The sequence below is a fragment of the Lissotriton helveticus genome, chromosome 2_2, assembly GCF_964261635.1.
Source record: "Lissotriton helveticus chromosome 2_2, aLisHel1.1, whole genome shotgun sequence".
Lineage (NCBI taxonomy): Eukaryota > Metazoa > Chordata > Amphibia > Caudata > Salamandridae > Lissotriton > Lissotriton helveticus.
The window spans coordinates 278,563,384-278,591,231 of NC_136060.1; the positions used below are offsets into that span (position 1 = coordinate 278,563,384).

The 27,848-nt window shown below is 44.0% G+C and overlaps 1 protein-coding gene across 4 annotated transcripts in view; it reads right to left on the minus strand.

The window, feature by feature from the left end:
- The window catches only part of SLIT2 (slit guidance ligand 2), a 739,121-nt gene that overhangs the window by 96,808 nt on the left and 614,465 nt on the right, over positions 1-27,848 (minus strand). For all 4 annotated transcript variants that reach the window (XM_078678412.1, XM_078678410.1, XM_078678411.1 and 1 more), the window contains one exon: positions 15,339-15,436. In XM_078678412.1, the coding sequence (XP_078534538.1) occupies positions 15,339-15,436 (98 nt within the window). The remainder of the gene's footprint in view (positions 1-15,338; positions 15,437-27,848) is intronic.

The following is a 27,848-nucleotide window of genomic DNA, read 5'->3' on the forward strand; positions in this document are numbered from 1 at the left end:
ACTTTGATGATATATATGGCGGTTCATCTCTAACAAGATAAGAAGCATAGGGATACATTTATGATGACTGGCGCATCACCAGGGATGTGTTAGTCATTCTGTGCCGCTGTTCCGTCACCTATGGTGTGCTGCATTTACAATGCGGCGCATCATGGGGCAAAAACAGCACAGATGCGTGATGTATCTGTGCCGTAAAGGTGGCGCATTGCTGGAGTTGTATCGCAAGTGTGATGAAGCTCCAGCAAGGGTCGGGGGTGCCCCTGTCGCAGGGTTTCTGTTCTCACACAGAACTGTGGACAGAGGATTGGAACCTCGGCGAATGCATTGCTGGAGTTGTATCGCAAGTGTGATGAAGCTCCAGCAAGGGTCGGGGGTGCCCCTGTCGCAGGGTTTCTGTTCTCACACAGAACTGTGGACAGAGGATTGGAACCTCGGCGAATTAGGGTGTCCCAAAACTCACGTTAGTAATCAAAAACTCCTTAGCAAGCTAGGTACAGTGTCACATTGGATATAACAAACTCTCAATGTTTAGACAATCCAGAATATGAACTTATAGTACCTCAGGATACGTGGAACTCATGAACAGTCGGTCGTTATAGATTTCTTAGAAACCAGAAAATGGAGTTAAGAAGAACAGATGTGTATTTGAAATGTTTATTTACTAATGCCGTCTTCTCAGGCGTAGTACCTTAGATAATAAAAGTACACATATTATCAGTAGCAAAATTACCAGCATAGTTACTAGTACATAAAAAGTGAATGGTGATAGTATGTTAACATGCTGTAAATGAATAAGAGTTAGCAACACTTATAAGCAGCCGCGGGCCGTGGAGGGAGTTACGGTGAGGCAGGGAGGCGGGGAGGGGGAGAAGCAGGGTGGAGAATACAAGTACACATATTATCAGTAGCAAAATTACCAGCATAGTTACTAGTACATAAAAAGCGAATGGTGACAGTATGTTAACATGCTGTAAATGAATAAGAGTTAGCAACACTTATAAGCAGCCGCGGGCCGTGGAGGGAGTTACGGTGGGGCAGGGAGGCGGGGAGGGGGAGGGGCAAGGTAGAGAGGGCTCCACCCTGCTTCTCCCCCTCCCCGCCTCCCTGCCTCACCGTAACTCCCTCCACGGCCCGCGGCTGCTTATATCTCACCCTCCCTAATACACATATTATATTATTTGCTAAGAAGGTCTCTTTGTGTTGGTTTAGGGCGTGCCCATACTTTAGTGTCTTAGATTTGAAGGAATCACATCAGCATACACCAGCTCTCTCTTCATGTGAACCGCATCAACTGTTGTGTATGTGTGTTCGGCAAAGCAATATAAAACCCGCCTCATGCCCAGAATTGGCAGAAGTTGCACTTATGTTATGAGTATGAAGTCGTGGAGATCAGACCTCATAACAATTCTGTATCGTGTTGTTCTTGAAACTTTAGCACTCGCTGTACAGATATAGTTTAACAAGTAAAGCAGATAGTAGACCAATAACATATTATTCTCATGTAAACCACGATGAACTACTAGGTGGAAAGCTAAAGCAACAACTAAGTGTCGTGTGCAGAAGTTGCAAAAAAGGAAAAATGGCGTTTAAACCGGTAATGAGCCCATGCTAACTTAACACGGTGTAAAGATATCCAGGACCTAGATGACACCTCCTCATGATCCGGAAACGAACTGAATAAGATAATAGAAGTGCCATCTCATGAGAGCAGATTGCAAGTTTATATGTGGACGGTCCGCAAGGTAAAGCATTAAAAACTAGGAAAATTTAATGCTAAAGAAAAATAAAACAGCCAAGTACTTTATCGAGTCTTAAGCCAATAGGCAAGGTAAATAATAAAAACTTGACAAATAAGTTAATGAATTGTCAATGAAATGCTAGTACTCAGCATATCAAACATGAAAAAGGTCTATGACATAACTGTGTATGCAAAATAAGCTGCAACAGCCTCCAATAGGAAGTCACCGTCTTCATCCGAAAACAGTTCAGCCATCCAATTTAAAAGCGGAAAAGAACATACGTGCTCTCCCAGCACCGGATCCTCTATCACCATCAGAGGACAGCTCGGTGGGTTTTCAAGAAAGCTCTGTTCCAAGAAAGACTGTGCTGCCGCCAGTAAATTCCAGGGACCAAGTAGTCCATGCATCAATGCCACAGCCATAATCCTTTCGCCAGGACAAACCAACTCGTGAGTAATGATAGGAGTCATCAGCTGATTAAAGTCGACGTCAGGAGAAACCGGTCCGCAGAGACACAAATCAATGGCCCAATCGAAATCACAGGTCAGGCAGTGAAATACAGGCTGGATACAGGTGAAGTAGGAGAACCGAAAAGATAATCCATATGCCGTGCTTAATATCGCCAACGGCATTGTGCCATAATATTCTAGCATGCGATTGCGGAACAGTGTCAGCAGCTGCAGGGTCGGAGGTTGCATAGGAGGGACATCCATATTTAAAAATGTAAAAAAGCACAAGAGCGTCCGCTGGTAATGCAAGTAAAAATGCCAATCCACGAACCAGAGTGCAGAAAATACAATGAAAGGAAGCAGGGATGACTCCAAAGATTTTCTCAAATGAAGTCACGAGGCCACTGGTAACAACTTTAAAAAAGTGTGTCAGGGACTTTGTGGAGGATGCGTTAAAGATAGTCGGAAACATGTTGCTGAAATTGAAAGGCAAATCTTAATTGAAAAGGGTGTGCACCTCTGTACGGGTGTTCGCTATGTGAAGTACGAAAGTTTCACGGGCCGAACTCAAGGCCACCTCTCTCTGAGACAAAAGAGCTCTTATTCTTGCCATGCCGTTGAAACGTGTCCCAAGGTTGGTATTTGTGGCCAGATTGAAAACTCCCTATGTTCATGTGTGGGAGGAAATAGAACATTTCTGCAGCAAATAACCCGTTCACTTACTGTTACGATAAAAGGAATACTTTTAATTAACTCAGAACAATCTTCATTATTGAGCATCAAATAACTACCATTTTCCAACAACTTGAACGTGGGGATGATAGCAGGAACTGGCGTGCCTTGCAACACGCAAGCCATATTTGGTCGGTGTTTGTTGCATGAACCGTGTAACTGTATGTGCCTACACATTAGTGAATGATCTGGCGTCTCAGTGCATTCCTCTCCATTCAGATAAACTTCTTGATCATCTTTGAAACATCTGTATGTGTATGGAAGCGACCAGACCTCATGAAGAAAAGCACTACCTAAAGGTTCATAACGACCTATTGGTATATATTTCATACAATTTGAAAACTTATATAAAGCAAAAGGCAGCGTTATTAAACCGTGGATAAGGCATGTTGTCAAAAAACCCGCAATCCTCTGCTGATGATGTCACTGAGCATGTCATGAATGATGTAATATGTGACATCATCAGCAGTGGATTACGGGTAATAGTATCTCTAGTTTACTCCCCTATAGCTGTCTTTATTTTAACATAAGTGTGTGTTTCCCTCCCTTATACTTACTGTTTTTGGTTCGCTTCCAGTTCGCGTACCGGCGAGCGAACTAGGAAGCGAACTAAGAGAAATAGAGGTTGGCACAGTTCCAAATATTGTACCAATTTTTTAATAACGGGGAGGTAGTTCTGAAAAGAACTTTTATTTTTATTTTTCTGAACATTTTTTTACTGTTTTTGAATTTTTCGGAACAGTTTTATATTTTTTTGGGTTTTTCTTGGAGGGGGCAATGAAAACGATTCATTGTAAAGGGCTCAACAGGAGCAACAAAACAAAAAAAAGAAGTATTTATTATTTTGGGCGTTTCGGACAAACTTGCATATGATAGTCAATAGCTCTGTTGATCAGAGTGATGCTTCTTTCTCCGTAGGAAATGAATCCATCGCAAAATACGCAGGTGTGTTTTACTTCACCAAATCTCATTTGTATATTTGGCACCATCTCCCTGCCCTCTGGTCCCGTTACTTCCGGTACAACAGATCTTCTGGCCATAATAGGGAGATTATCTAGGTCGTTCCGAAACTGTGCAGCACTGTAGTTGTTAGGATGCCACCTAGTCATATGGCGATGCATTGTGTAGTTTCCGAAACTGTATTTTTTGTCGGTCCCTCTGGACAGTCTATCTTGACATATAAGGCAAGTTACGTATCTTGCATTTACTTTTTTCTGACCTTTGGGAATTTTTAAAAATTGCCAAATGAAGTTTTCTTTCCGGTGAGACATCCTGGGCTGCTCAGGCAAAAACTGCCTCTCTTCGTGCTCGTCCTCCTGTTCCTCTTCTTCTTCTTCTTGTTGAATTATAACTTGAGCAGGTGGTCCACTCTTCCTTGGATGTGGTGGAGGTGGTGGGGAAGCACCAGCTGAAGCTACTAAAGAAGCCATTGCTCAGTGATCACAAAGGGTCTTTCTCTCACAATGATGAAAGTCAGAGTGAGGAAAGAAGGAGGGATTTTCATCATTTGGGAAAAACAAGAGTTCTCAACCAATCAAAAGTGTTCATTTTAGATTATATGACCTAGTCTTACATCATTAGGAAACCAAAAGTGAAATGAACCAATGAAAAGTGTTATTACCAAGTCACATGACTTGCTGTGTTTACGTTAAGCGCTTTGCAGGGCCTCCCGGTTTGCTTCCAGAAACCTGCGCTTTGCGACTCGCTTCGCGTACCAGTTCGCTAACGTAGTACGTCATATGACGTATCACGCGACAACGTGAAACGTCATGCGGACGGGAGGCGTCACGATGTTGTTTTGTAACGCGGCACTTGCGGTAAAGAAACGTTTACCGGCTCGCGGTCTATTTCGCGGCATCAAGGTCAGCTAACGGGAAGCTTCCCGATTTGCGAAGCGGGAACGAAGAAAAAAAAATATTTAAAAAAAAAATTATTCATAAACATATAAAATATATTTTTGGATTTAAAGAAGAATACATTTTACAGCTACAGATATTAGCTGTTAAAAAACCAATGAAATTCACAGAAAAAACCATAGGTTATGGACCATATATAGTTAGGAATTAGCATTTACAAAACCTTGAAAATTCACTGAAAAAACCATAGGTTATAGACCATATATAGTTAGGAATTAGCATTTACAAAACCTTGAAAATTCACTGAAAAAACCATAGGTTATAGACCATATATAGTTAGGAATTAGCATTTAAAAAACCTTATTTTACTCACACAAAACCATTGAAATTCCATATATAGTTAGTTGCACTAACTATATATCGTGCACCCGCAATCCACTGCTGATCATGTCACATATTACATCATTCATGACATGGTCAGTGACATCACTGATGACATCACTGATGACATCTCAAATGACATCACTGATGACATCACTGATGACATCTCATTTGACATCATTCTTGTGCTAATACGATAAACCTCTTCAGACTCTAATATAACCTTAGATACACTCAGTGTATACAGACACTCACACACTGCCACTCATCCATGGAGTTACTCACACACCCAGTCAGTCATGCAAAGAAACAATCTCACCTCCATTTCTTCAACTATACAGTTAAACACACCTTACTTATTGAAACATATACTAACACATATTTACTCTCTTATACAATCCCTGATACAAGTTCACAATGATCGATACAACCACTCACTCATTCAGTGGCTCTCATGCACAGTTATTTATATATGCCAACTCTCACATGTACTGTGTTTTACATATGTACTTACTATGACATGTAGCATTGAGATATCCATTCACTCATCAATACACTCATGCACACAGTCAACTGCCCATGTAGCTGTTTCCACATGCACTCTTGAACTCATACACCTAGTGAATAAACTGCTCACACATCTATGCATAGAGTCTCACACCTTCCAGCCACCCCCACACAAACTCAATCTCCCATAGAAATACTTGGGCAACCAATTAATAACACATATAGCCTCTCGTATAGCTAATGATCAACACATGCAGCAGTTTACAGAACAACAGACATAATGATGCACAAATTAAGACAGTTTAGTCACTAACCCATGCATTCAGTGAGACACATTTAATCACTCACTCATACAGTCAGTCATGCACCTACTAAATCCTTCATCCAGACACTTATACATCCACTCAAGACATATTTTAACTTTACAGAAAAATACAGTCACTGGATGTTGTCATCAGTGATGTCATTTGAGATGTCATCAGTGATGTCACTGACCATGTCATGAATGATGTAATATGTGACATGATCAGCAGTGGATTGCGGGTGCACGATATATAGTTAGTGCAACTAACTATATATGGAATTTCAATGGTTTTGTGTGAGTAAAATAAGGTTTTTTAAATGCTAATTCCTAACTATATATGGTCTATAACCTATGGTTTTTTCAGTGAATATATATATATATATATATATATATATATATATATATATATATATATCCGGTAAACATCCCTCCAAAAAGAAAAGATCAGTGGCCGACAGGGGGAAACAGTGCAGGAATCCTTTATTTCAGACCTCTCAGCAGCGGCAGATGCATTTCGGCACACTTGCCTTCTTCAGTGCCTTATGCTGTTAGGAAACACCCCCATAGTACTTGTCCTGTGTAAAATACCCGCTGGTCACTGTGTCCCCTCCCCCTAATGACATCATCACACCAATAGGAGTTCGTCTTAAGTATATATATATTCACTGAAAAAACCATAGGTTATAGACCATATATAGTTAGGAATTAGCATTTAAAAAACCTTATTTTACTCACACAAAACCATTGAAATTCCATATATAGTTAGTTGCACTAACTATATATCGCGCACCCGCAATCCACTGCTGATCATGTCACATATTACATCATTCATGACATGGTCAGTGACATCACTGATGACATCACTGATGACATCTCAAATGACATCACTGATGACATCACTGATGACAACATCCAGTGACTGTATGTTTCTGTAAAGTTAAAATATGTCTTACATATTGAAGAATGAGTGGATGTATAAGTGTCTGGATGAAGGATTTAGTAGGTGCGTGACTGACTGTATGAGTGAGTGATTAAATGTGTCTCACTGAATGCATGGGTTAGTGACTAAACTGTCTTAATTTGTGCATCATTATGTCTGTTGTTCTGTAAACTGCTGCATGTGTTGATCATTAGCTATACGAGAGGCTATATGTGTTATTAATTGGTTGCCCAAGTATTTATATGGGAGATTGAGTTTGTGTGGGGGTGGCTGGAAGGTGTGTGACTCTATGCATAGATGTGTGAGCAGTTTATTCACTAGGTGTATGAGTTCAAGAGTGCATGTGGAAACAGCTACATAGGCAGTTGACTGTGCATGAGTGAATGGATATCTCAATGCTACATGTCATAGTAAGTACATATGTAAAACACAGTACATGTGAGAGTTGGCATATATAAATAACTGTGCATGAGAGCCACTGAATGAGTGAGTGGTTGTATCGATCATTGTGAACTTGTATCAGGGATTGTATAAGAGAGTAAATATGTGTTAGTATATGTTTCAATAAGTAAGGTGTGTTTAACTGTATAGTTGAAGAAATGGAGGTGAGGTTGTTTCTTTGCATGACTGACTGGGTGTGTGAGTAACTCCATGGATGAGTGGCAGTGTGTGAGTGTCTGTATACACTGAGTGTATCTAAGGTTATATTAGAGTCTGAAGAGGTTTATCGTATTAGCACAAGAATGATGTCATTTGAGATGTCATCAGTGATGTCACTGACCATGTCATGAATGATGTAATATGTGACATGATCAGCAGTGGATTGCGGGTGCGCGATATATAGTTAGTGCAACTAACTATATATGGAATTTCAATGGTTTTGTGTGAGTAAAATAAGGTTTTTTAAATGCTAATTCCTAACTATATATGGTCTATAACCTATGGTTTTTTCAGTGAATTTTCAAGGTTTTGTAAATGCTAATTCCTAACTATATATGGTCTATAACCTATGGTTTTTTCAGTGAATTTCAATGGTTTTTTAATAGCAAATATCATAAGCTGTCGAATGTCAAGTACGTGGTAAGTGAAAACATTTTCGCGTTTATGCACACTGATCTGCTTTGAATGGTGCCCCCCCCCCTCATTTCTATTAGGAGTACTCTCTCTTTGCAGATAGTGAAAGGTAGTTAACGCAGGCCTTTGCCCCCGTTGTAATCCGTCGTGCCTGCTTCTCTCTCCATTTGATTGATTGTTATCCAAGTATTTACTGTTTTAGAATTAGTTCTCTTTGGTTCATTCTCTATTTACAAACAAACACATAGTCGCAATACTCTGTTTAGTCTTTGCAGATAACGAAAAATCGTGTAAAAAAAAAGAAAAGGAATCGAGCAAAATCAGTAGGCCACTAATGGGATCTCTTTTTGACCTCGCTAAAATAGAAACATTAGGAACAACCCCTCATGACAAATACAAAACTAGTGAGATGAACTGAACTCCACACAATGATGGCTGCAAAACAGCTCGGCTCCGCCACCCACCCCGCCCAAAATAACGATAAAGAACGGCTGCCATGATTGGTTGCGGAATGACCACGACGGAGCTACAAAATGGTGCTGCTCTCATGCTAACCCCAGCTTCAGTCTGAAACATCCAGAAACACTGTAGACTACCAATTCGATCAGTTCCGGTAGCGCCCCAATGTAACCCGGTAGAGAAGAACTAGCCCTCCCCTCTTTGACTGATGGTTCTTGTTGCCTGTCCCTTCTGTTGTCATTTAACAGAACTATTTAGCCTGCTGAAAGGGGTTGTGTTCCGACCGCTGGTTGGTGGAGACATTTTGACTATATTCTGTACCTGCGTTGTCGCGTAATGCGTCATATGACGCGCCGCGTTAGCGCATCCGGAAGTCATCCGGGGCGCGCAGCGCGTAACGTAAGCATAACAAGTCATGTGACTTGTTAATAAAACTTTTCATTGGTTCATTTTACTTTTCTTATTGTAATGATGAAAGGCTTGGTCATATGACCTAAAAATTACGCTTTTCATTACTTCCGAACATTATTTTTTCTTAAATATATGTTATAATGTTCCAGGCTAATGTACTTTCCCGGAAATTTTACAACTGTCCTGCAAGTAAAATATATTCTTTTTTCGAGAAAAAGAGCGTTTCTTCGTCCCATGACGGAGCCGTTGAGCAAAAGAGGGTCGACCTGCTGTCTTAGTCGCCGATACGCCTGAATATGAGATTCTTATCGATCACTTTATGTTGCAGGAATAGAAAACACAACAGCCCTTGACCATTTATCTTTACTGCGTTCCTTCGTATTATACCTTTTACCCTTCATGTAATTGGTCTGCTTTATTTCACTTGCCTTTTAATGATTCTAAAACAGTCACTATTATTAAAAACTTTACCAATGTATATACTACTACCATGTTTTCTTTTAAAAACCTTTATTGTGAAAATTTCATTATACAAATACTTGCCTATAACCACGTGGGCCTGCCACAGAGCAAACTGTAATCGTATATGATGAATAGACATTTACACTGTAGAGGAACGTAACGGGCGGGCCATTAGGTTGCAAGAACTAAGGTGTCTAACAGTTACGGAATCGGTGGACTTACATTTTATAATTAAAATACGACAGGGCCAGTTACAATAAAATTATCTAGATATACATTTGCGGGCAAGTACCATGGGTGACGTTAATTCGAACTTTCAACAGTACAGTAATCAATAACACATCAGAACTTAATATCAATAGGGATGTCGAAATATTCAATCAATTCTCGTCCCCGCCCGCCATGTGCTTCAAAACTGCATACGTATCTCGTGATTTCAAGGTTCTGCAACCAGTACACAACAAGGAGTTACGAGTCCCATTTATTCCGGCGCCATTTTGGGCGAGGACGGGCAGGTCCAGGATATAGTCAAAATGTCTCTACCAACCATCGACTATGATGATGTTCATATGCTGTATTTATTAGAGTAACACTCATCTGTCCACATGAAATTAATTTGCCACAATCTAAACATGTCATTTTAATCTTTCCAAAGTTCTTCTAAATATTTGGGACTGTTTCCCTTGCCTCTGAAGCTCTCAGTGCCACTTCTTTGATGAATGTACTAGCAGGTCAGGGGTTCTCCTCCAAACCTCTCTTTTATGCAGCACTATAATTAATTGGTGCCACCTCTCCATATGACGATGCATGTTATAGTTACCACAACTATATTTTTTTTCGGTTCCTCTGGAGAGTTCATCGTGGCAGATGAAGCGTGTAACGTACCGGGCATTTACCTTTTTTTGCATGTACAGGAAAGGAAAAAAAAATCGAGCGTCCGAGTTCTAAGGTGTCCCAGGGCCATTTTAGTGGACCAGGCCCAAATCCACAGAACAGGCCGCCATTTTGAGAGTCCTCTTGCAGCCGCCTGTCGCTGTAGCATCAAGAGCAGCCAAAACTCAGCTGAATGGCAACTGAAACGGTAAAGGGGCGCCCCACTACAGCAGACGAGCCTCCACCTAGGAAGGCCCATTCACGCCGGCTCCCCCCCCCTTCGGGCACCCCACGCCGTTATTCGGAGCAGTATTGTAGGATGGCCACACCAGTGCGGCAACTTGCTAGACATCACCTCGGTGGTAACCGAATCTCAACGCCTTGTGGTGTCTTCTATTCAGAAAACATTGTTATGCTGCCTTCGACCTATTCTCCGCAAGTGCGCACACAACTCAACTGCATAGCTTGCTAGACACCACCTCGGTGCCATCCGGATCTTGGAATGTCAGCACCTTTTGGTGTCTTCTCTTCAGAAAATATTGTTGCGCTGCCTTTGGCCCCATTCGCACATCAGTCCGCTACTGACGCCATCTCACAGGCTAATGGGGCGCCCCACGCCGACTTTCAGCATTGTAGAATGACCACACCAGTACAGCAACTTGCTAGACATCACCTCGGTGCCATCCGGATCTCGGCGCCCCACTGCAGATGAAGTGCCTCTCAACTATGAAACCACCACGGTGACATCCGGATCTTGGCGCGTTGTGCTGCCTTCGGCCTATTCGCACATCGGTCCGCTACTGACGCCATCTCACAGGCTAATGGGGCGACCCACGCCGAGTTTCAGCATTGTAGGATGACCACACCAGTACAGCAACTTGCTAGACATCACCTCGGTGCCATCCGAATCTTGGCATCTCAACGCCTAGTGGTATCTTCCATACAAAAAATATTGTTACGCTGCCTTTGGCCCCATTCGCACATCAGTCCGCAACTTAGACATCACCTCGGTGCCATCCGGATCTTGGCATCTCAGCGCCTTGTGGTGTCTTCTACTCCGAAAATATTGTAGAAAATATTGTTGCGCTGCCTTTGGCCCCATTCGCACATCAGTCCGCTACTGACACCATCTCACAGGCCAACAGGGCGCCCCACGCCGACTTTTACCATTGTAGGATGGCCACACCAGTGCCACAACTTGCTAGACACCACCTCGGTGCCATCCGGATCTTGGCATCTCAGCGCCTTGTGGTGTCAGTCAGAAAATATTGTTGCGCTGCCTTTGGCCCCATTCGCACATCGGTCCGCTACTGACGCCATCTCACAGGCCAACGGGGCGCCCCACGCCGACTTTCAACATTGTAGGATGGCCACACCAGTGCGGCAACTTACTAGACACCACCTCGGTGCCATCCGGATCTTGGCGCGTTGTGCTGCCTTCGGCCTATTCGCACATCGGTCCGCTACTGACGCAAACTCACAGGCCAACGGGGCGCCCCACGCCGACTTTCAGCATTGTAGGATGGCCACACCAGTGCTGCAACTTGCTGGACACCACCTCGGTGCCATCCGGATCTTGACGCGTTGTATTGCCTTCGGCCTATTCGCACATCGGTCCGCTACTGACGCCGCCTGACGTGCCAACGTATTTTCTCCGCATTTTATACCCTATGCCGCATAACAGGTCATGTGACTTGTTTATAAAACTTTTCATTGGTTCATTTTACTTTTGGTTTCCTAATGATGGAAGGCTTGATCATATGACCTAAAAACAACACTTTTCATTGGATGAAAACTTTTTTTTTTCCATAAACGATGAAAGCCCCACCTTGTTTCTGGATGTTTCAGACTAAACTGGCGTCAGCATGAGAGCACCACCATCTCGTAGCTCCGTCGTGGTCATTCCGCGAGCAATCATGGCAGCCGCTCCCCACCAGAAGCCTGCAGGAGTCGGGGCCCCAAAACTTTTGATGAATTCTCAAGGCGGAGGGGACGCTTTCGAGAATGGGGTCCAAGACCTAGCAGACAAGCGTCCGATTTCCAAGGTGTCCCAGGGCCATTTCAGTGCACCAGGCCCAAAAAGGAAAGAGCCTGCCGCCATTTTGAGAGTCCTGTGACAGCCGCCTATCGCTGCACCGCAAGAGTGGGCGCAACTCAGCTGAATTGCGGCTTTTGACACAGTGGACCAAAAACGGACGGAATGGCAACTGAAACGGTAAAGGGGCGCCCCACTACAACAGATGAGACTCCACCTGGAGAGGCCCGTTCACGCCGCCTCCCCCGGGGCGCCCCACGCCGTTATTCGGAGCAGCATTGTAGGATACCAAAACCAGTGCGGCAACTTACTGGACATCACCTTGGTGCCATCGTTCTGCTGCCTTGGAACTATTCGCACAACAGTTTGCTACTGATGACCCACCCCCCGCGACGCCCCACGCCGTTATTTGCTGGGTGGCAACTTACTAGACATCACTTTCGTGTCATCTAGATTTCGGCGCGTTCTGCTGCCTTGGAACTATTCGCACAACAGTTTGCTACTGATGACCCACCCCCCGCGACGCCCCACGCCGGAAATCTGGACGTTGTGCTGCGTTGGGACTATTCGCACAGCCGACCGCTACTTCGTTGTTTTTCCCTAAAAATGTTTATATGTTATTACTATTTTTGTTTTCTTGTATATATTTATAAATTATTAAAGTTTTATAATCTTACTACTTTGTCGGAGTGCTATATATTTTTAATGTGACACATAATTGTAAAAACTTTGATGTACAAAGAGCCATCCCTGGAATCTTCCGCTTCACGCTCGGTCCCCTCCCCAATCACAATACAGGATGGTTTTCAGATAATAGCAACGCTTCTGCTGTGACGGATCTCATCGAGTGTGGACCTTGATCTACTATAACTCCTTTGAAGAGGGGTGATTCTTTACAGCTGTGGCCATAAACTACATCTGCAGGGCTAGCTGATAGCCTAGGACCGGCCTGGACAATCGGACACAGAGGAAAAGGAGTGTCAGAGGGTGCGGTAGTGAATAGGGCGAAAAGGGAGGTGTCGGGCGGGCACAGGGTGTGATTCTCAGGGAAGAGCAGCGCAGATGGGGGGAGGTTTATTACCCATGCATAACACAGACAGCGGGGGTGACCACTGCCTGGGTGAGATGCTTGCGAGGGTGGGGAGCCATGCTAAGGATCGACAGCGTGCACAGAGTGGGTCTGGTCAAGGCATCTAAAATGGCTGCCGTGCACGACAAAAGTGTGGCATTTGAAAAAAGACAAGATGGCGCAGACAATGTTTTTCAACACTTCCTGATTTCCTTCGAATCGAACGTTAACAGACGTTGGGGCATATTACCAAAGTTAAACGATATTTATCCCTAACGATGCATTGCAAAGATTTTTTTACCGTCAGAAATTATCGCAGATAAACCTTGCTATTATCAAGGTTTATCGCAAATACGATAAAAAACGACCGCAATGCATTAATATCGCTGAAAACTCCGCGATATTCATGCATTACCGAGCTAATGCTCTTAGCCATGTTATCCACCTCCCATTGGATAACATGGCTAAGAACTGCTCAGGGCAGCTGTTACTTTTTGAGATATTCGCGCTTATCTCGAATATTTCCAAAAGTTGATAATAGGAGATAGCGATGTTAGCGACTGTTTCCAGTCGCTAACATCTTGGCATGCCCACTTTGCATGTCATTAGTGATAAACATCACTCACATGCAAAGTGGGGCCCAAGATGGTCGCTATCTCCTACTAGCCGTCGCTAACTGGTGTTAGCAACAGCTAGGTAATACAGATATAATTTTATCTCCGCGAAGCGGAGCGCTGTTACAGATATATATCTTGTTTTTGAACGTTAATTTCTCAAAATGCACTGAAGCACATATATTGAGACCTAGCAAAGGCACATCGGGCTACCAGTCCCTAATATTTTACCAAGTTTCGTGCAAATCCATTCAGCCGTTCGATTATTATTATTATTTTTTTTTTTGCCCCGCGGGGCCCTTTTAAAACCTCCACATCAAACTTAGGAGGTCAGCCAGGATCTACTATGCTCCCTTATGGTCATTTGCCCCTTCGCTTTGGCCTCCTCTTGTCTCTCGATCCTACCGAGAGACAAGATGGCGGCCGCTACGTACTGTTTGGAATGTTTACAGACACCGGAGAGCCAATCAGCTTTGCTTCGCAAAGCTCCGTAACGCGAAAAGTACGCGAAGCGGTGCGCTGTTACAGATAAATATCTTTTTTTGAACGTTAATTTCTCAAAATCCACTGAAGCACATATATTGAGACCTAGCAAAGGCACATCGGGCTACCAGTCCCTACAATTTTGCCAAGTTTCGTGCAAATCCATTCAGCCGTTCGATTATTATTATTATATTTTTTTTTTGCCCCGCGGGGCACTTTTAAAACCTCCACATCAAACCTACGGGGTCAGCGAGGATCTACTATTCCCCCTTATGGTCATTTGCCCCTTCGCTTTGGCCTCCTCTTGTCTCTCGATCCTACCGAGAGACAAGATGGCGGCCGCTACGGACTGTTTGGAATGTTGACAGACGCCGGAGAACCAATCAGCTTCGCTTCACAAAGCTCCGTTGCGCGAAAAGTACGCGTCCTGGAGCGCTGCCCGGTCCGCTGTTACAGATATATATCTTTTTTTAAACGTTAATTTCTCAAAATCCACTGTAGCACATATATTGAGACCTACAAAAGGCACATCGGGCTACCAGTCCCTACAATTTTGCCAAGTTTCATGCAAATCCATTCAGCCATTCGGGCTAAAAGTGAGGCCAACCGCCCTATGGAAAACTCAATGTTAAAAACACGTTTTGGGACCCCCCTTTTTTCTCAGCCCCCCCTTGACGAACACCCCCCAAATTTTCAAGGGCTGCTCAGAAACAAAATGTTCCATTTTCCTGAAAATTTCAGCCAATTCCGTCCACAAACGCCAAAGTTATTAGACATAGAATTTTCAAAAATCCCATAGAGAAAAAATCCTAACTATATATACCTACTGGCGACCGCCAGAAGGTAATATATATATATATATATATATATATATATATATATATATAAAAATCCCCAATTATTAAGTCATTAAGCCATATTAGTGTTTGCTGATTATGAAATTTGCATACCAGAAACCATCTTTCTCTCCTTCTTTCAAGTGACAAGTTCCACCGTGTTCACACGGATTGCTGATGCAGGCATGAATTGGGATATCACAATCTTGGCCCTGCCAAGAAAATGGAGAAATATTTGATTCAATGCATGTATAATCTATTGGCACCAAAGAAAGCATTAGGCAATTCTAAACAAGGAAATGTAAAAACATCAACCTTTCAGCTAGAAATTAAAATAAATCTAGAAACATTAGAAGAATTATACACAAACACAGTTTCGATAGCACACCATTTATTTAGGGAGTGGGCACTTCAGTGTTGGACACCATACTTTGGTAGGAACATAATTTTCGAGCCTACGAATAAGCCTATTGTTAATCACTTACTATTTGAAAGCTTCATCTGTATTGGTTTTTTGTTCACTTTCGAAATACAAGTTAGAACTTGCAGATCCGATCCTACATTAGACTTAAAATCGGAAATCTGGTTTCTCATGAAAAGAACAATAGTTACTTACCTGTAATCTGTGGTTCTCCAGTATTGGTGTCTTTCATAGATTCACATGCCTGAATCATTCCCCGTCGTCGGAGTGGGAGTCCCACGGTACATAAAAAAGCAATAAAATGCCATAATAACATAGGAAAAAACCAGTAATTCCCAACCAGGAAGTAAAGTAGCCAAAGCTGCAGGAGAAAAAAACTTCCACACTCATGACTATCCTAGTCATTTTGTATAGTCCAATCAGGCGACAGCACCCACCAGAATGTTCTCCCCAGAGGCTCAGGCTCTCAAATGGTGATGGTAAACCAATGTAGCCCAAGAGCCTCTGAGGGGAGGGGAGCGGGTTGCATGTGAATCTATGAAAGACACCAATACTGGAGAACCACAGATTACAGGTAAGTAACTATTGTTCTTCTCCAGTATTAGGGGTGTCTTTCATAGATTCACATGCCTGAATCAGAGTAGATAGCAGTACATATTTGTGCTTGTCAGACGCTACAGGTAGCTTAAGCTTGTCAACATTAACAGCACATAGCAATTCAAAATGTAAATAAACATATCATTAAAAAGCATACGCAATACAGAGACATAATAAGCGTCTGATAGCAGTAATAGGAGGTGGGAAACAGAGGCTCACCTTATTTGAAAAGAATTCGTAGAACTGCTCGACCCACTGAAGCATTGGCTTCGCTGGCTGCATCCAAACAATAGTGTTTGGTGAAAGTATGGCGACTGGCCCAGGTTGCCGCTCTGCAGATGTGCTGAAGAGGAACTCCAGCAAATGATGGTGTGGACACTGCTCTTGTAGAATGCGCTCTAGGAGCTGCTTGCAACGGTCTTCCTGCTTGAGCGTGACAGAATGCAATAGCTGCAGATATCCATCTTGCAATTGTTTGTTTAGAAACTGCTTGTCCCTTACGAATTGTCCCATAAGTGACAAATAGTTGATCAGACCTGCGCAATGTAGATGTTCTTTGCAAATAGAATTTTAGACATCTTTTAATGTCCAGAGTATGCAATGCCTTTTGCGCAGGTGTCGGAGGATTAGGAAAAAATGTTTTTAAAACCACCGGTTCATTCAGATGGAAATCCGAAGGTACTTTTGGAATGAATTTAGGATTGGTTCACAGAGTCATTTGTGAACTGTAAGAAAGGATGAAGAACAGTAAAAACCTGGATATCGCTGACTCTCCTAGAGGAGGTTAGGGCCAGTAGAAGTGACACCTTCCACGTACGAAATGTCAGATCTGCTCTGTGGATAGGTTCGAATGGGTGTCGCATGAGTTGTGCCAACACTACATTGAGATGCCACGATGGAGGTGGACGACGTCCCGGAGGAAACATTCTAAAAAGGCCTTTAAAGAATTGATGTATAATTCTCCCAGAGTAAAGAGAATTAGTCCCATCTTGTCGATACCATGAAATCGCTGCCAGGAAAACTGTTAGGGTAGCATGAGATAATCCTGAGCGAGCCAGATGAAGGAATAAAGGCAGAATCTCCTCTGGTTTAGCTGAAAAGGGGTGAATTCCAGCTGAACGACACCAGACAGAAAAACGTTTCCATTTAAGACTGTACGCCTTTATGGTAGCAGGTGCCCTTGCCTTGGCCAGAACTTCCTTGCAATCCGCAGGGATGTTTAGATGGGCAAACTCACGGTACTCAGGCGCCAGGCCGCTAATTTCAGCGATGTTGGGTCCGGATGGTAAATCTGGCCGTCTTGAATGGAGAGTAAGTCCGGGATTGGACTCAGTTGAATCGGCTTGCACTCCGATAGGAGAAGGAGCTCTGTGAACCAGTATTGGCGAGGCCATCTGGGAGCAATTAGAATCAGATGACATGGCTCCTTCTTCATCTTCCGCAGGACTTTGGGAATTAGCGGAATTGGTGGAAAAGCGTACGCATATGTCAGAGACCAGTCGATCTAAAACGCATTCCCCTGAGAGTCTTTGTGGGGATGCCAGCTTGCAAAGAATCGGCATTTGCTGTTGGTCTTGGTTGCGAAGAGGTCTAGGTCTGGATGACCCCATAGCTGAAAGATCCGATCCACGGTCTGCTGATGAAGTTCCCACTCGTGAGTGGATACGGTTGTCCTGCTGAGTGCGTCTGCCAGGACTTTCTCCGTACCAGGAACATGCACCGCTTGAAGATTGAGATTGTGTTGTAATGACCATGTCCATATCCTTTGAGTTTCCTGAGAAAGGAGAAGTGATCTTGTTCCTCCCTGCTTGTTTACATAGTGCATGCTCATTGTGTTGTCTGTGCGTACCAACACATTGGCATCCTGGATGATTGCCCGAAATGCTTTGAGCGCCAGGAAAATGGCTCTCAGTTCCAGCCGGTTGATGTGCCAACGCCTTTGTTGAGGGTTCCACTTGCCGCTGATAGTTAGACCCTGAAGATGAGCTCCCCAGCTGTCGAGGGATGCATCCGTGGTTATCGTGAAACTTGGCGGATCCTGGAGGAAAGCGCAACCTTGCTGTAGATGTTTTCTCTGCTTCCACCAGAGGAGAGACCTCCGCATGAGAGGTGTGATCTGAATTAGATCCTCGAAAGAGCCGGAAACCTGTAGCCATTGTAAGCTCAGTTCTTCCTGTAGAGGCCTCATCCTGAGTCGGCAATTTGGTATTAACGGAATGCAAGACAATACCATCCCCAGAAAAGACTTGTACAGTCAAACTGAAACTGACCCATTTGAAAGTAGATTTGTGGCCATCTTTTGTATTTTGACTTGTCTCTCGTCCGAGACGAAGGCTTGGAGCAACTGGGTGTCCAAGGTTGCTCCCAGGAAAGCCCGTCTTTGTGATGGTATCAGCTGGGATTTGTCGAAGTTGATGGAGAGACCCAGGAACCGGAAAAGGTCCAGACACCGTTGGAGATGGTTGTCTGCTTCCTCGTAAGAACTGGCCTTGATAAGGCAGTAGTCCAAATATGGAAATATTTGAATCCCCTCCAGCCGGAGGTGAGCAGCCACTGGGGCTAAGACCTTTGTAAATACCCTTGGCGCCGAACGTAGACCGAAGGGAAGTACTTTGAATTGGTAATCCCTACCAGCCACTCTGAATCGCAGGAATTTTCTGTGGCGAGGTAATATGGGGATATGGAAATATGCATCTTGGAGATCCAAGGTGGTCATGTAGTCTTCCGCTGCTAGAAGATGCAGTATTTCTTGAAGTGATAACATCCTGAAAGTTAACTTTTTCAAATATTTGTTTAGGGCACGGAGGTCCAGAATCGGACGCCATTCTCCGGACTTTTTCTTTATTAGGAAAAATCTGGAGTAAAATCCCATTCCCCTCATATGTTGAGGTACTCTCTCGATTGCTCCTTTCCGTAGCATCAAATTGATCTGGGCAAACAGCTCCTCCAGGTGAGCTGGAGGTGGGCCTTTTGGGGGGACATTCGGAGGAAAATGGTCGAATTCTAAGGCATGGCCCTTGGCTACAATATCCAGGACCCACCTGTCTGATGTGATCGATAGCCAATTTGAGTAAAACTTTGATATCTGTCCTCCAACCTTTTTTCGAGAATGGGGTAGCAGTGGTGGCAGGTGATGGTTCTCATTGTCGCTTATCCTTTCTGCGGTAGGTAGTTTTTCCCCTGTTCTGGGAATAATTTGTTCCCCTCTGGCCATAAGTTTGATAGCGCTGGGTCTGGTAGCGCTGATTTCCTTGCCTATAGGAAGATTGTTGTGTGTATCCACCTCTGTTTGAGAACGATCCACGTCCTCTCGCTCCTCGAAAGGGCGGCTTGCGAAATTGAAGTGTACCCAAGGATTTTGCTGTTTCCGTATCCTTCTTTATTGTTTGTAGAGCTTCTTCAACTTGTGGGCCAAACAGAAATTCACCATCATAAGGCATATGCAATACCTTAGACTGTACCTCCGGACGGAAGAAGTAGATCGTAGCCACCCCTGCCTACGCAAAACGACAGCACCAGCTAGCTGCCGGAACCCAGTTGAGGCGACGTCAATCGCCGAATCAATAATCTCCTCTGAGATTCTTTGTCCTTCCTGCAAGATCTTGATCGCTTCAGATTTAGAAGGCTCAGGAAGGAGGTCTATGTACGGAGCTATGTCCGACAACTTCTGCCAGTCATACCTGCCCAGGATGGCCAAGGAATTAGCAGCCCGGACTGTGGTAGCTGCCATCTTTGAAACGCGTTTCCCAATGGCATCCAAGCGCCTGCCATCTCTGTCCGGTGGGGCTGCAACTGTAGATGAAGGATTTCTAGCTCTCTTTTGCGCTGCCTGGATGAGGACTGAGTCCAGTTTCGGCTGTCCTATAAGGCACGCAGGCGACTTTGCCGGTGCCTTGTACTTCTTCTCGATGCGTGGCAAAACCGGAGGAATGGATGCTGGAGTGGACATTACTTTTATACCCTTCTTCCAGATAAAGTCAATGATCGGTATGGATTTGACTTGTTTTCTAGGCTGGTCTTTAAAGTCATAAAGAAAACATTCTTGCTCCGTTTGCTCCATATCAATATGGAAACGCTTAGTAGCCCGTTCCATCAAGAGGTGGAAACCACCCACATCTACTGGTGGTGAGTCCGAGGTAGCCTGCGGTGATGGAGAGGGAGTTGGCACCTGATATTCATCCCACTCCGACATATCATCCACTTCGCCTTCTTCTCTCTGGTCTTCTTCATCTGAAAGCTGTTGATCCTCAGACTGAGTGGACGGCCGAGGCGGAGGAGACCTTATTGGTTGAAAGTCTGGTATAGGTGCTTCCGTAGCAGGTGTAGGAGGCACCGAGCCTGTAGATTCTGACGGTGGGAACCTCTTGTAGTAGTCATCCAACATGTATTGGAGGTTGGTGAGCAATGCGATCGGCACCTGCGTGGCAGGGACATCAGTAACAGGGGAGAGCATATGTTCAGGTGACTGCTGATCATCCTGTTCGTCCTCTTGATATTTGATATTTAACTCGGACGGACTAGTAGCTGCGCCAAAGGTTTCCCCAACGTCTGATTCTTCTTCACTGTGTTCAGAATCCAAATTTTTTTCGGGCACCTGTAGGGGTTTCCTTTGTGGAGAAATATGCAGGGGTGAGAGCTCCACGGTCGACCCACGTCTCTGAAGCAAAGATTGTTTGGGCGTCTGTAGAAGGTGACCAGACCTGTTTGGTGGTACAAGAGGATAGTTGCGGCGTCGACGTTAGTTCCACTGAAGTATTCGTTGCAGTGGATTTAGCTTTAGACGAGGTTGTCGTCGACGTGGACAATGAAGGATCCGTCGACTGTGTTGGTGTTGTCGGCGACATAGACCTCGTCGACGGAACAGACTTCGTCGACGGAACAGACTTGGTCGACGGAACAGACTTCGTCGACGGAACAGACTTAGTCGACGGGACGGCCTTCGTCGACGGGATGGACTTCGTCGACGGAATTATTTTCGTCGACGATGGAATCGTTGTAGACGGAGTGGAACTCGGCGACGAACCCGCCATCGGCAGTTTCTTCGTCGACGGAAGAGAAGGCGCCAACGAAGATGTCGTCGATACTCTCGTCGACAACGATGCGCCGACGGCGGCGGATGAAAGCTGCGCCGTCGACGAGAGAGGTCTGACAGAAACATAGACCATAGTAGGCGAAGAAGCCGCCGTCGACATGATCATATTAGGCTAAGGAGATGAAAATGTTACCGTCGACGTAGATGTAGCGTTGATGGAGATCCTCGTCGACGAAGGAGTTGAAGATGGCGCCGTCGACGACAGTGGTGGTATCTGAGGCAAATTCTTCTCAGAAGTCAGAGGCAATTTCGTGGAGGATTTTTTAGGGGCTGCAGATGATCCCTCCTTCTCCTTGACTGGGGGAGTAGCCTTGAGAGTAGAAGGCTTGTCAGACCCCTTAGATGGCAGACGTTTCCTAGCCACCTTAGCCTCAGGAGATGTTAACACCTCAGTCGCAGGCCTCTTCCTAGAGGATGAAGTAGAACCAGAGGCAATACTGCCTACCTCAGACACAGGATTATCAGAATCCTTGAGCTTTTGTAGCCACAAAAGCAGGCGACCTTCTCTGTCCCTGAGGGTCTTTTGAGGGAAGGTTCTACAAATTTTACAGTCCTTGACCTGGTGATCAGGATAAAGGCAATAGATGCACCTTTTGTGGGGATCCTCCTTAAAAAGACGGAGCTTACCACAAGAGTCACATGCTCTAAATAAAGATTTCTTAGAAGACATACTTGAAAAGTAGTAATCCAACTGGAATAAGAGAAGAAAACTGAGCAGAGCTCAGGGAGACTCCCTTTCACACGACGTGCGGTAGAAAATCTGAGAGCCTGAGCTTCTGGGGTGAACATTCTGGTGGGTGCTGTCGCCTGATTGGCTGTAGTTTGGACTATACAAAATGACTAGGATAGTCATGAGTGTGGAAGATTTTTCTCCTGTAGCTTTGGCTACTTTACTTCCTGGTTGGGAATTACTGTTTTTTTCCTATGTTATTATGTCATTTTATTGCTTTTTTATGTACCGTGGGACTCCCACTCCGACGACGGGGAATGATTCAAGCATGTGAATCTATGAAAGACACCCCTAATACTGGAGAACTGTTTCTCCAGGTTATAAAGTAATTCACAGTGACATACCTCTGATAAGGGAAGATATAAAGATATCTAGCTATGATTTTTAAAGAAACCTTGAATGTTGTCATTTTTTAAAATTGATAGCTTACTGCTAATGCAGATTCTGGGATTTAAGATCTAGCTCATTTTACTTATATTGGCATACTTTTTCAAGTTCAAGTTCAAATTCAAAAAGCTTTATTCGGTTTGCATAGTACAACCATATAAGCAAATTAAAATAATACATCAACATCATTATTTTTGTCAGTCCTTGTTAAATGCATCAATACTCCTTATCTACACAATCAATTTATACATGCCTTCGGTATGTAATCTCAAACTAACTTAGATCTAAGCTACATGATATGCAACTATCACTGTTTTATTCATTTATCATACAAATTTCAAAGTGGCTAGTGCTCTAAAATATACAATATGTGCAAATGTTCGCAATAAAGTGCCCTATGCAATCTAGATTAAATAATGTGCAATATCGCAGTTTAGCATCTACAGTACATAGTTTGCATTTATTACAGATTGCATGTGGTAACAAATGATCTAAAGGGAACTGTGCAAATTTAGCAGTAACGTGTTGTATGCCAACAAATTTATAATTCATATAAAATTTATGAGAAGAAAGTGTCAAGTGCATTTAAATATTTATAGGGAATAACATTCCAGACCTAATAAATACAGTCACCTTATATAATGCAATGAAGAAAACTCATAAAGTGCTATCGTGCTATAAAGGAACCAGCAAAGGAAAAGTTCATAGTATTATAGATTTCCTGGCGGCTATGCACTTTAGTATATATATTGCTACATGGAAGCAAATATCTGGGCTTTCCAATGAACATAATAACTTCATGGCATTTGTAGTGGATCGGCATACTTTTTATTTCAGCTTGCAGACCAATTTAGAACTCACATTTCTTCCTTCCGTACTCTAGTGATTGCTGTGTATAAATATAATATAATTTTAGGGAGATTTTAATATATCGGCCGGCGACCATTTTCTTACAAACGCTTCCAGCTTTTTGTACCCATGCTCCGTGTTAGGTCTCTGTTCATTTTTTTCAGGCTCCATTCATGTAGCAGGCCATAACCTATATGTTGTCTTGTTTGCAAAACATCAAATGTCAAAACATTATCCAGTGTCCCTGGTGCGCCCATTTTATCCATCTGAATAAATTGTCTTTAATAAGTCCTCACCGATGCCAGGTATGACTACGTATGGTGCATCATCACATCAGAATCTTGTTTTAATGTTCTAAACTCAGATCACCGCCCTTCAGGCAACATGCTAAATTGTTGTACTACAATCCCATCTTTCTCAATGTTCCACCCCAGGTCACCAGGGTGTTCTAAGTCTCAGAAGAAGGCCAAACACTACTGAAACCTGAGAGTATGGACAAAGAAAAAAATAAAGCCCAGAAGACTAAATACAAAAATTGGTTCATGAAGCTAGTGGATTATGCTTGAACTCGGAAAGATCATAGGAGGTAATTATTTCTCTAAAGAGATTCTAAACATTGTGAAATCTCTTTCCAGCCCGCCCCTCATGTTGTAACATATCACTATAGTAAGACTGAGTTGTGTGACACGTCAGCACTTTTATTCAGGAAAGAAGAAAACAAGTTACATACCTATAACTGTGGTTCCCCAGTATTGGTAACTTTCATAGATTCCCATGCTTTTGTATCCTTCCCCATCGTTGGAATGGGAGTCTCGGTAACAAAATAACATAGCAGTAGGTACAAAAGAGAAAGAAAAAGGCCTAGGCCTCATTCCCTTTTGTAGCATATCCGCCTCTTTTTGTAAAAGAGACCAAACTTAGGCATCATACAATCAGAAGAGCCTCACCCAATAGAACCCTCCTGAAGGAACCTCAGAGCCTCAGATTTTCGTAGCCGTTGTGTAACAGTCACCATATCTGCTGAAGACTGGGCTTTCCTCGGGGAGGTGGGTGGGCGCATGGGAATCTATGAAAGTTACCAATACTGGGGAACCACAGTTACAGGTAAGTAACTTGTTTTTTTGCCCCAGTATTGGAACTTTATAAGATTCCCATGCTTTTGTATCAGAGTAGCAAGCAGTCAGCCATAAGCACATTTTGTGGTATAAATAAACATTGCAATACCCATTATCACATGAAAACCAAAATGTGCAGAATAAAAGGAAGGTGGGATAGAAAGGAAAGCTCACCAATTAGTGGAAGAGGTTCCTCAGTACCGCTTGGCCTACAGCCGTATCTTCCTGTTGCAAGGAATCCAAGCAGTAGTGCTTTGTAAAGGTATGCACGCTGCTCCAAGTCTCAGCTCTGCAAATGTCCTTGATGTGCACTCCCGCAAAGAGTGCTGTTGAAGAAGCCACCGATCTTGTGAAATGTGCTCTAACCCTGCCTGTCAGCGGCTTTCCAGCAGAATTATGGCAATGTAGAATGGCACTCATAATCCACCTTGCAATCCCTTGTTTGGAAAGAGGGAGGCCCTTCTGAGGACCACCAAAAGCAATAAATAATTGTGAGGATTTACGGAATCCTTTGGTGCGATCCAGGTTAAATTTTAAGCACCTTTGTACATCCAGAGAATGTAGCGACCTCTCCGCTGGTGAAGTAGGTTGCGGAAAGAAAGCTTTCAGAATAACAGGTTCATTTAAGTGGAAGTCCGAGGGCACCTTGGGTATGAACTTTGGATTAGTCCGTAAAATCACAGTGTTTCTTTTGAATTGGAGAAAAGGCTCTTGGATCGTGAGCGCTGCAATTCTCGTCATGCTGATGTGAGGGCAAGAAGGAGAGCCAACTTCCATGAAGGACTATTCGCATAGCCATACGAGTCCTGTTCATCATCTTCTGACTCATCGTCATCCTCCTCTAAAAGCAGAGCTGGAGGCAAGGGGGTAACTCTCCTAGGAGATGTCATGTCCGGTGTGATCCTTGTCATAGAGATTGTAATCCTCTTTTCCGACGACAAAATCGTCGACGATCCCGCAGATAATGGAGTTGTCAATATTGCCGTAACCGGCGGCGTCGACGGAATAAACGTCATAAACGAACGAACACTCGACGACGAGATGGGCGTCGTCGATGCCGTCGACGACGAGACCGCCGACGCTCCTGCCGTCGTCGTCAATGTTGTCGTCGTCGAAGCCCTCGACGACGACAAGGTCGTGGTCACCACCAACGACGAACCCTTCGTCGTCACTGCCGTCGTCGACATCCTCGTCGACGTTAGTTCATTTAGATGAGAGGCAACATATATAAAACAGAACAAGACGTTAGTCTTCAATGACTCCACAGAATCGGTAGTCTTGTTTTTTCGTCTTTTATTTTCAGGTATGCAAACATATGCAGATGACGCTACCAGCCGACGCGTTTCGCCCAAACATGGGCTTCTTCAAGGCACGAAAAAAATCTTTTAGTAATGGTAAGATAGTCCGTCTTATAGTGGCAGCAAAATCAGTACGTTTTTCTGAGGTCAAAAACCGCAATAATCTTTCGAGTAAGAGAGCGATTATTCATTAAAAGGTCCCGAGTATCATGATGGACGCAGCGAGTAGGAGCCGTGTCCGGTAGCCTCCGTCCGATGAATGAGGTCCTCATTCATGGGAAGAAACTCTACCGGATGTGGTCGCCTGATGGGCGCATTAGCTGCAGGGACTAGCAGTCCATTGGCTAGGTATGAACCTGCACCAAAGAATGCAAAAGAAGAGACCTGTGTCTGCGACAACAGAACTTGCACAAAGCAAAAGAGGGATACTCTGTACCTGTAGCAATGCTCCTGGAGTTGCCTGACTGAGATTCGTCCTAGGCTAACTCACGGACCCCCCAGGAAGAGGGACCCCTGTAGAAGCCTGAAGCGCACCCAGATTCCCTTGGACTAGTGGCACTAGTCCCCGGCAAACTGCAGGTAAAAAAAGCTCTGGATCTGGAGAATCGCCGGCAATCAGGCCCTCCGTGGGATTGTCCAAATCCAGATGGTCTAGTGCATTTTGTGAACTGTAGTCCTGCCTTTTACGAAGTTAAGAGGCAGCTACCATGTTGCCTGGGACCACTGGACGTCCAAAGTACTTTTTTCAAGGATTACCTGTGCCAAAGCTTGTTGGTCGCCAGTCTGACAACCAACACCTTCACTCAACACTGCACCTACAAGAAACTCCATTCGACCGTGGACCGATGTTAGCAACCACTCCCCTGTTGTGTTTTGCATCTTGTTCCCCCGCAGGACCGTGTAAGCGGTAAAAGCAGCTCTCCTGTGGCTTGCATTAAGCACCAGGGACAGCCAGGACAACTCTGCACCCAGGCTCAATGGTAAAATTAAACTGACTGTTGTGGCCTGGTCATGGGACCCGCATCACCGTTACCCTGCAAGGGTGCCACACAATTCACCCTAGAAGTCACAGATTGTCACTAGTGGTTTTCCCCATTGACAGAAATGTTACATTTTCACTGTATTATTTTGCACTTATTTGATATTGCTTCTAAAATGTATAACTTCGATTAAATGTATGCTATTCAATTCATTATGGTGTCTAAATTAAGATAGAAATAAACTCAACTTTTATAAATTGGTGTCAGATTTCTCTTGAGTCGTGTCAATTACTTATCATGCATGTTCGGTACTCTGAAATGCTTAACACATGTTCCTCTAGTAAAGCCTGACTGCTCTTTGCCACACTACCACAACTAAGCTAAGGATTTATTATTGTGAATCCAAGGACCATCTTTGGGGTTTGTGACAGTATTGCATGCCAAAGCCTAACCAGCATCACTGCATAATACTCCACCTTACTACATTGTTTCAATAAGATGCCCTTTAAATTCATAAGAATGTCCCACAACCCCAAATAGACTCCTGTTTATACCGGTCAGCCTTATAGTGATCTTTCCCCACATTTGTTGCCTTCCTCCTACATTTTAGCTGACTATTTTTTTGCTGGCCTTAGGACTCTGTGCACTTTACCAGCGCTAAGGTCCATGTGCTGACTCCTTAAAAAATGGCAACATTGGCTTATACCCAATTGGCATAATTAATCCACTTATATTTCCCTAGTAAAGTGGTACTAAATGTACACAAGGCCTGTAAATGAAATGCTGCCAGTGCGCCTGCAGCACTTATTGTGCCACCTACTTAACCCCTTCCACGCTGATGACGAGCTGGGCTCGTCATGAGGTAGCCTCCTGCTACGCTGATGACGAGCCCAGCTCGTCACGTAAAATGCGGTTTCGGAAAACTCCGCGTACGAGCGGAATTCCGACCACACGCATGCGGTTAAGTAGCTCTGTAAAACAAGTCTCTGGTCTGCCATAGCAGCCTGTTTGTGCAATTTTGAACTGCCATTTGCACTTGGCAAAATAAACCTTTTGGCAAGGTCCTAAACTTCCTTTTTAAAACATATGATTCACACCCAGTGTAGGCCTTAAACTGCCACAGAACAGGGTGCAATGGAAAAAGTAGGACATGTA